The sequence below is a fragment of the Cynara cardunculus genome (genome assembly GCF_001531365.2).
Source record: "Cynara cardunculus var. scolymus isolate 2C chromosome LG 1, CcrdV1, whole genome shotgun sequence".
Lineage (NCBI taxonomy): Eukaryota > Viridiplantae > Streptophyta > Magnoliopsida > Asterales > Asteraceae > Cynara > Cynara cardunculus.
Genome location: NC_037528.1, coordinates 4,491,391 through 4,500,563, shown reverse-complemented (window position 1 = coordinate 4,500,563; position 9,173 = coordinate 4,491,391). Strand labels below are relative to the sequence as shown.

The window sequence follows — 9,173 nt, the reverse complement described above, 5'->3', positions numbered from 1 at the left end:
GGTTAAAATTGGTTTGTAAGAATTACATGATTTGTATTTGAAACTTACAGTCAAAATCTTTGCGAAATATGGATGGCAATGTATTTGAAACGTACGATCAAAATTACCTGAAATACAAACATCAGAAGGCCAAAAATGAGAGCAACATATGGCACTGAATTTTACCAGATTTTAACCAAATTATGCCAGTAAACTATCAAATGCTAGAACCAAACATCAAAACTAAGTTCGCTTGTTAATAGTCTTCTACATAACTGGAATACAAGCAAGGAATCTTGGTTGGTTTCCATATCTCCTGCAAAAATGTCTGTCCATTGGGAGTCTTAATCAGTTTATATGCATTGCTTGTAGCCGATACTTCTCCAAATCCGCATCAAGATCTTCAGCTGATGGTTTATGCAGCTGCTGTCCACGACTCTTCCCACTCCAAGATCCACGATTCCCATTGCCAACACGCTCTTGCCCCCTTCCAACAATTCTACCTTGGATGCTGTCACCCAAATCACAAAACTTAATCAAAACACAACTACAATCGTCAAAGAAGCTTTCTAGGATCAATATAGGAGAACTTGAACCTTCGAGAAGAAGCATTGATTGGATTTCCCAATATCCCCTTTTGCATTGGAGGAATAGGAACAGGGGTAAAAATGTTTATTCCAACCAATTCAAGTTTCATAGGTTTCCCATCAAGCAGTACGTTGTTATATCTTTTCATTGCTGCCACTGCATCTGGCTGCCGCATGTAAACCACCTCTGCAGTTCCCTGTCACAAAAATAAACAAAACTATTTTTAAGACACTAGCAGATCATAAACTAATATCTTCAAAAGGATTTTGACTTCAATATATACCTTTGATCTTCCACTTCTATCATAATGAATCGAGTAGCGTTTCAATTCACCAACATCTGAAAACAGTACCTGGAGATGGACCACATGCGTATGAAGTTCATGACTAGATTTCCATTGCAACAACCACCAACCAATGAATTGTGATAGATATCTAAATCCATTTCGTGTGGGCAGAAAGCTCAAATAAAATGCATTCGAGATTTTGTGCATTAAACTTCTTCTAAACAGGAAAGTATCAATGGAATTTCGAAAGACAGGTTATAGATTCCGGCTGAAATATGATACTTTGATACAATACGAACAGTAGTGACAGCAAAAGTATTAAAAAGCAGTAAGAACTTATAAATGACTCAAGTTTAAATATCTTAGCAAAATAATGTCCGTTGTAAAAACATACAGGAAATAATTATATAAACATTTTTGCACTCACATAGTTATATGTGAAAGTAATCATGTGTTCCCATGCTACAACTTAACCTCACATCTTTCACAACAATCTGCAGCAAATTTCCACCAAGAATCTATGAAGTCGCTTATACAAAACTTTTACTATGCCTCCACAACTCCACCTCCTATACCAACTAAGTGTACAAAACAACCGTCAGCCATTTTCCACCCACCTTCCTCCTCGAGAGAATAAAATAAAATTATCAAACAAATTGTCAAAAAAGCATGATCGCGATAACTATATTGTTACCATTTTATAGGGCAAGTATACTGCAAGAATAGCATTAATAGAACATGTTTAAAGACAGAAAAAATAGCAACATTGGCCAAAATCTCCTGACTTCTCATTCGTATTTAGATGTATTCCTGGCCTGGTAATGCATGCAAGTGGTAGAGAATGATCTTTCGAGTTTTTTCACTCAATTTGAATATTTAAACTTTAGTAAATTCATGTTCTATAACAAATATATCCATTATAAAATTCAAATCCAGATATCAACATACCAAACAGTTAAAAAATGAATCATATCAATTCACATGTATATGTGTATGCTTAGGTATAGGTATAGGTATCTCTGTGTATATAGCTTAATATTCAATTATAAAGAAACGGCTATTGAACATGCATTTTCAAGAATAACATATGGAAGAACATATATACCTACCAAATTTGTATTACAAGAAGTTAGAATGGCATCAAGAATAGGCCTTATCCAATAACTGGTAACAATTCAGTCATGGTGGACCATTAGGTAAACAACGAGATCCCAGAGGTTCTACGTCCATTTATAGTTCTCGTTTCCTTAATCTGATCTTTTAAAAGTTTCCTAACTCTAGCATTTGTCTATCCAACAGTATATCAAGTACTATTTGTAATTAAACGTAATCTTTGCTCAAAATATGTTAAAATTTTGAATAAGAAGCCTACTTGATTTCACATTTTAATGTTGTGGCATTCCATAAAGCATATAAAGTCATACAACCAGATTTTCAACTAAATCATTTGCACCAAATAAATATCAACAGTGTTGCACACACCAAGACATCCATAGATACGTATCTCACACTTTCAGTTTTTAATAAGCCAAAGTGTTTCCAGAATCAAAAAGAAAAATCTTGGTCGGAAGATGGGTTTACGTATTATCCAAATGTTTATATTACGGTACATGTGTCGCTAAAAACATGGCTTGGTCTGACCTACAAAAAGTTGAACGACTCACAAATATATTCAAACACAACTAGAACCATATATAAAAAAAACTACATCATTCTATTAATTCGCATCATCTCTTCACTGTAATCACTCCCCTTTTTCACAGCATACAATTTGACATAAAACAGCCAGAAAACTGGTAAATGAAAAATTAAACCAATTATCCTTTTATACATAAATACTATAATCAGTCTTGCTATCCATAGTTGGAAACAAGAAATAAAAGGCATGCTGATTTATTGTTAGATTTGTGGACTTACATGGCACAGGAAGGGGAAAATAAAAGGCGTTATAATGTGCTTAAAATAATATGATTTTCCGGGTCCTTATAGAAAGCACATTGAGATACGTGTATATGCTAATAAATCCGAAAACTAGAGAGCAAAGTGATGCAAAATCTATCAAGATATCCATCCCCTATTTTTAGTTACATGTATTGACAAAGCAGTTTTGACTGCTCTGGCATCCAGCAAACTCCAATTCATGAAACTATTTTCCAGAACGTAAATTGCTCTGGATATCATGATTTAACCGGATCCTCCCCCTCTGTATACCATTTTCTTTCTTTCATCTTCTAAAGGTGTTATATGTAAAATTCACACTGAAAATATCATCCAATAGCGATCTAATATCATCTAATAGCATTCATCGAGCCCTTCACATTAAATAATAAGTTCAAATTTGAATACAAAGGCATCTTAACCTAAAGTTAATGTGTTTATATCTAAAAACTATTTATTACACATCCATTTGGCAATCGATAAAGATTCGACCAAATATAGAACCCATCTGTTCCTCGACTTCTAGGGTTAATCCAATATTCTAGAATTTAGACATTGCTAAGCTTTGTAGAAAAATTCTCCCTCACCCTCTTGAGTAAGCATCTCCCTATGTGTGATGGTTAAAAGAAATCTTGAAGACATCACACCAATTCAAGTACTATGAACAATTATTAGACACACAATCATAACACCATTTCTTCAACAAAAATTAGGAACAATAAAACTACAATAACTGTAGATTTTTTACCTTAATATCCTCGTTGGTAACTCCATAGTCCAAGTTCGAGATGTATAGCTTTGTCCCCGCTTCCAAATTCGATTCCCCTCCAACCAGCATTTCTTGCATATGAAAAGCCTGCCATCAAAACTGTGACCCTAAGCCTCCTTCACATCTATATTCCTTACATACACAGAATGATAATCACTTCACCACTCAAATACACAACTATTTACGAAATTATAAACTGCACTTCACATTTGCACGCACACAAATATGCACAGAGTAATCATGTAGAATTCTAGAATTCACGATAAAAATAATAGATGCTTTTGAGATACACGAAAAAGAAAACCTAAACACCACCTGAGGAACAAAATAAGGGTTCGTACGGCTCATAACCCGGTTGTCAAAACGTCTGGTGGGGCCGGGACCGGACTCCAAACTGCGACCATGGCCACGGCCACGGCCTCCGCCTCCGCCTCTGTGACTAGTATGAGCATCAGATCGTCCGGATTTCTTGTTGTTCTTGATGATATCATCGAGTGACATGTCGAGACCTTCCGTCATTTTCGCCAAGAAATGGGTAAATTTTGTGAATCTTATCGTTAGGGTTTATGTCTTCTTTTGCCGGTGAAAATATGATTTTGGGAAGATTTGGAAAAGCGAGAGTTTTAAGGTGGATGGGGAACACGTGGATGCATCTGATTGGCATGACTTTTGGACCTGAGGCTTTTTTGTTGTTGGACGTTTTTGCCCATCATAAATTAATAGCTGTGTAAACCACCACCTTCCAATCACATGTCACAATTCTGTTACATATTCGTATCTCATTAACTTATTTTCCAGATATTCTTAATAAACTTTTTTTTTAATTTATATATTTTTAGTCTTGAGAGCATCCACAATTATCGATTACTATATTTTGACAAAATGTTGATTATCGGCAATCTCAACCAGTTTCATCTGGAGCATGCTTTCAAGGGCAACAATATGAATGCCATTTTTTTTACTCACTTAAAGGCTAAAAGGCCGTTTACCAAACACTTACCTGATAAGCATTTAGCGGTAAAATTCAACACCATCATTTACTTAGTAGGTAATATTTTAGTCAACAAAAACGGTTTTCTATGCAACAATTTAGCCGATAAGAGTTGACCCATGGTAAAAGTCATTGTTCTCACTTACCGGGTAAGACACTCGGTCTTTGCCTCGCTCTTACCGGGTAAGATTCTTGGTCATTATCATATTCATCTGGTAAGGCAATATAACTTGGTAAACGTTTACCTGAGTAAGCATTTGGTAAACGGCCCCTAAGGTTGGCAGGAGGGCCTGGTGTCAAACTCGGATTCTATATTTTATTTGGGTAAAGTCGATTCACCCTTAATTTGCCAATTGAACTGCACATGGTAGATATTATCGTCTCATTGACTACTCCTATTACAACTTATTTCCCCTGCATGTATCATATAAACGGGTATAATCAAATAAAAATCTTGTATGTAGTGATAATTGTAAGAAGTTTTACATATTGTTTCCATCTAAAACTATAATTTGATATATTGATTAACATATATTTGTATTAAAATATGTATGCTTCATGTATATTTGGTTTACAATGATAAACTTTTTTGTTTCAGAAACACATAAAGAGATGTTCACATTTTAAAACAAATATGTGTGTGTGTGTGTGTGAAACAGACATACTGTGGAACAAGTTATGTTAATAAATACATTAACGTTGTTTGATTAGAGGTATTAAGCAATAATCAATGTGAATGAAAATAATGGAAATGATTTGTTTTTATATAATATAATGAGTTCATTCTCCCAAAAACCCAAATTTTCATTTCAGGTTAAACTGAGGAGAATGTAAATTCATCCTCATTTTCATTCATTTGTCTGAACCAAACACTCCTTGAATTAAAGTCATATAAAAATTATGTAAAATAACACATGATGCACCAGTTATCAAGATTATCACAATCTTTTGTGTTTTTTTTTTAATGAAGAGCCCTCAAAACCTTATCAACCAAATTTTATCTCTCATCATAACTAGTTTGCAGTCAAGGTCCTCGAGGGATGGAGGGCGGAGGGCCCACAAGAAACAGGCACCCAATTCTTTTTGTATACTGACGGATGCCGAGTCCACCAAATAATAAATTCCAACTAACGACTAATTACAACCAAAATTGTAGTAGTGTAAGTCGGGTCGAATCCACAGAGACTCGGTCTAATGTTATACGACTAGCAAATCAAGTACACGGTRAAAGCGTAAAAATACTAATAATTACGAGGGGKGGGGKTTGGATTTGATTAATTACTCTAAAAAAATGCGATAAAATATGAACTAAAACAATTGATTAAAATCCCAACATCGATTTAATACCAGTTAAGATGTTAGTGCCTATCATCGATTCCAAAAATGYAAACGGAAAGGACAAGCCCGAATTGGCTTTAATCGTTAACAAGCTCTAACGACCCGCATTTTCCATAGATAATYGTTGACTAAAATAAGCTCTCTAATCAACCCTTAACCACAAATACAAGTTTAAATAAGCTCTTAAACTCATAGGTGCGACTAGCTTTACCGGACTAGAAAAAATTACCAATTCAAAGCCATAAGCTCATAAGCTCGGCTTATCGAGGCTCTAATCGCAAGATTTCAAATATTCAATCCGGAAACCTTATCGAAACCAAATGAATACTATTGTTAYTCTATCAAAACTCTAAGACAATTACGTATCTAAGCATCTTGAATAACCATTCCATAAAAAATTTCCAACCAGTTAGCTAGACTAATTGAAAACCCAAATGCGATAAACATTGAATTCAGAAATCAAGCAAATAAGCTTGTTCAAACATGTTTACAATGAAATCTCAAGGCAATAACAATTCAAAACCTAATTAAACCAAATGTTGGAATGAAAAACTTAGCAAAACATAACTAGGTTACTGGTTCTAAAGGTTTTAGGACTTACCGAAAGAATCAAGAAAGATTGATAAGAGAATTGTCGTCTTCTCCAATCGAACCTACTGCTGTCCGCTTCAATCTCGCATCCGTATTCTCCAAACGAACAGCCCCTCTTTTCTTCCTTTGCGTCCTTCCTTCTTCTCCAATCGACAGCCTGCTGTCTGCTTTGCTGTCCGCTTCCTCTCRAACARCCTTTCCTGTCGACAGCTTCTCTCTTCTCCCGTTCCTTCACGAACCGAACAGCCTCCTGCTGTCCCCTTCACCCTCGCGACTCTCTCTTCAACCCAACAGCCCTCAATCGACAGYCACCTGCTGTCCTCGCTCTCGATCCTTTTYGATTTCTGCCTCTAATCGACAGCCCTCGATTTTTCTTGCTGTCGGCCGCTTCCAAAAACGAACCAGCCCCCTGGAACGGCTCTTTGCTTCCTCTTTTATCCACCGACTTTGCTCCCTCGATCCCTCTCTGCCCACGTCTTCCGTCTCGCTGCCCACGTCTTCCGTCTCGCTGCCCACGTCTTCCATCTTGCTGCCGATTTCTCTCGATCTCTTGCTGCCTCTCCAGAAACTGCTTCTGCTGCTGTTGGACTGCTATTGTTGCTGTTGGACTGCTATTGTTGCTGGGCTGCTGGACTGTGGGCCTTGATGAAGTCCACAAAAATGTTTCTTTTTGGGCTAGGCTTCTACAAACAAACAAAAAGATAATATAGATTAAATAAACATATTATTTTCTCATAATGATGAAAATAAAAGGCTTTTTAACTTTAATTTTAAACCAAGAAAATATAGCTATCATATACAACAGTAGTTTAAAAGAAAATTCTTAATAAAAGATACATTTTTTAGTATCTAATAGAACCCCAAAAAGAATTTAGTATTATATTAACAGCCCAAACATGTATTAATTAATTATGTTAGAGAACAGAATATTAAATAAGTTAACCAGTCATTCAATTTATAGTATTTTTGTTGTTTCTTTAAGTTTTTATCTAGTACCAAAAGTTTAAAACTACCTGCGTAAAAACCTTAATATATTCTTCACCGTTCATTTGAAATTGACTATTTTGATTATTACATTCGCATGAATTTTATTTTTGTATGAGTGTTGCTATATGCACCCTTATTTATGTTAAAATCAAGTAAAGTCATGCAATGAAAATGTAATAAGTAAGCCTTGATATTAATGTGTGTGAAAATTGAAGCGAAAATGAATAGGTAGGATGCATTTGGCCTACTCTTTTGTATTAGAACATAATAGATTTCTTTTTATTAACTAAGAAAACACTACTTCTCTTTTAAAAAAATTACCAACCATATGAGATGGTCCGACTTTTATCTATATTCACTCCTAATTACCTAAAATAAGAATAAACTCTCAAACTATAACACCAACAGACAAATTGCATGAAAATGTAACATAGTTTAGTTTCATTCTTATTTGGGTAACGTACTTTCAAAAGTTTCGTTTTAATACCTGAGATGTGAAATCTCAAACTTTTAAGTACCTGGTTTACTTATACATCAGGTAACAGGTAAACTAAAAATGACATGTATTAATATATGATCTTTTATCCATTTTCACCAATGAAATATTATTATTATTTTATATTTTTATTTGTAAAAATGTATTGAGACATAATATCACTGAATATTTTAACATAATGTGTAAAATTTTTCATAAAATAAAAATGAGCGAGATAGATGCAAGAATGCATTCAACTCTTAATCAATAAATAACGTGGACGTAAAATGGGAAAAAGGAAAAAGACAAAACAAAACAAACATGTAAATCCATTAACATACGGCGGGTTGAGTTACCGTGTTAAGTAATGTGTCGTTTATTCAAACACTTACTCGGTAGGAGTCCAATCTAGACAAAGCTACTCAAAATCAATTGACAAGATGAATATTCTTGAACTATGTTCATCAAGTAAAATAAATGATCCGATAAGCACATTCTTATTAAAATTAAATTACATTATTAAGGTTTCGAAAACGACTCTTGAATATCAAATTAAAATTGAATATTTTGATTAAGTATATTATTCAAACTTATCAAATTAACCATAAGGATAATGTCTGATTGGTTTGAGCTTGGTCTCCAAAGGTCAAAGGTGTCTCGAGGTCTCAGGTTCAAATCCAAGAAGAAATAAAAATCTCTTGTGGCCATGGAGATTCAAATGCGATGACTCCAGACTACCAGCGAATCGAGTAGTCGTTTTGGAATTAGTCGGCTTGCATAGCATGTTGGATATTCAAGTTAAAAAAAATTATTAAATTGAAATAAAGCATTCCTTAAAATAAAAATAAACAAATAAGGAAATAAATATAAAAAAAGAGAAATCGTAGAGTTGACCGTGCAAATCCGAAAATAAAAGCAAAAAGGGCTCAACCGGGTTCGAACCGATGACCTCTTGATCTGCAGTCAAATGCTCTACCACTGAGCTATGAACCCAAGTTTGTAAATTCTTTTAAATATTAATCTGATAATTATATTATTAAATTACAAAATAACCATTAAAATTGAGCATCTCCAAGTCTTCAACGATCATCTAGAACTTTTCTTATATAATTTTTTTTATTAACCGGATATCCAATCCGCTATGTAAGCCGACTAATCTCAGAACGACCATCTGCTTTGCAGATAATCCTGATTCACCGCATTTGAACCTTCGTAGCCATAAATGGATTTT

General features: G+C 34.5%; 1 protein-coding gene and 1 non-coding gene across 2 annotated transcripts; both read right to left on the bottom strand.

The window, feature by feature from the left end:
- Positions 1-159: 159 nt before the first annotated feature.
- LOC112511806 (THO complex subunit 4B-like) lies at positions 160-4,115 on the bottom strand. Its single transcript, XM_025117582.1, has 5 exons — positions 3,876-4,115; positions 3,540-3,647; positions 851-919; positions 576-763; positions 160-490 (listed from the first exon to the last, which is right to left on the bottom strand). Exons 1-5 carry the CDS (start codon positions 4,077-4,079, stop codon positions 328-330), a joined length of 732 nt encoding a protein of 243 aa, XP_024973350.1. The 5' UTR covers positions 4,080-4,115; the 3' UTR covers positions 160-327.
- A 4,748-nt stretch (positions 4,116-8,863) lies between these two features.
- TRNAC-GCA lies at positions 8,864-8,935 on the bottom strand. Its single transcript has one exon. It is a non-coding gene; the product is annotated as a tRNA-Cys (tRNA).
- Between the last annotated feature and the right edge of the window lie 238 nt (positions 8,936-9,173).

Coding starts and splice junctions, on each gene's coding strand:
- LOC112511806 (XM_025117582.1), bottom strand. CDS start 4,079: ATGACGGAAGGTCTCGACATGTCACTCGATGATATCATCAAGAACAAC. Junction 3,648..3,875: donor ACCCTTATTTTGTTCCTCAG/GTGGTGTTTAGG, acceptor TTTTGATGGCAG/GCTTTTCATATGCAAGAAAT. Junction 920..3,539: donor TTACCAACGAGGATATTAAG/GTAAAAAATCTA, acceptor GTCCATCTCCAG/GTACTGTTTTCAGATGTTGG.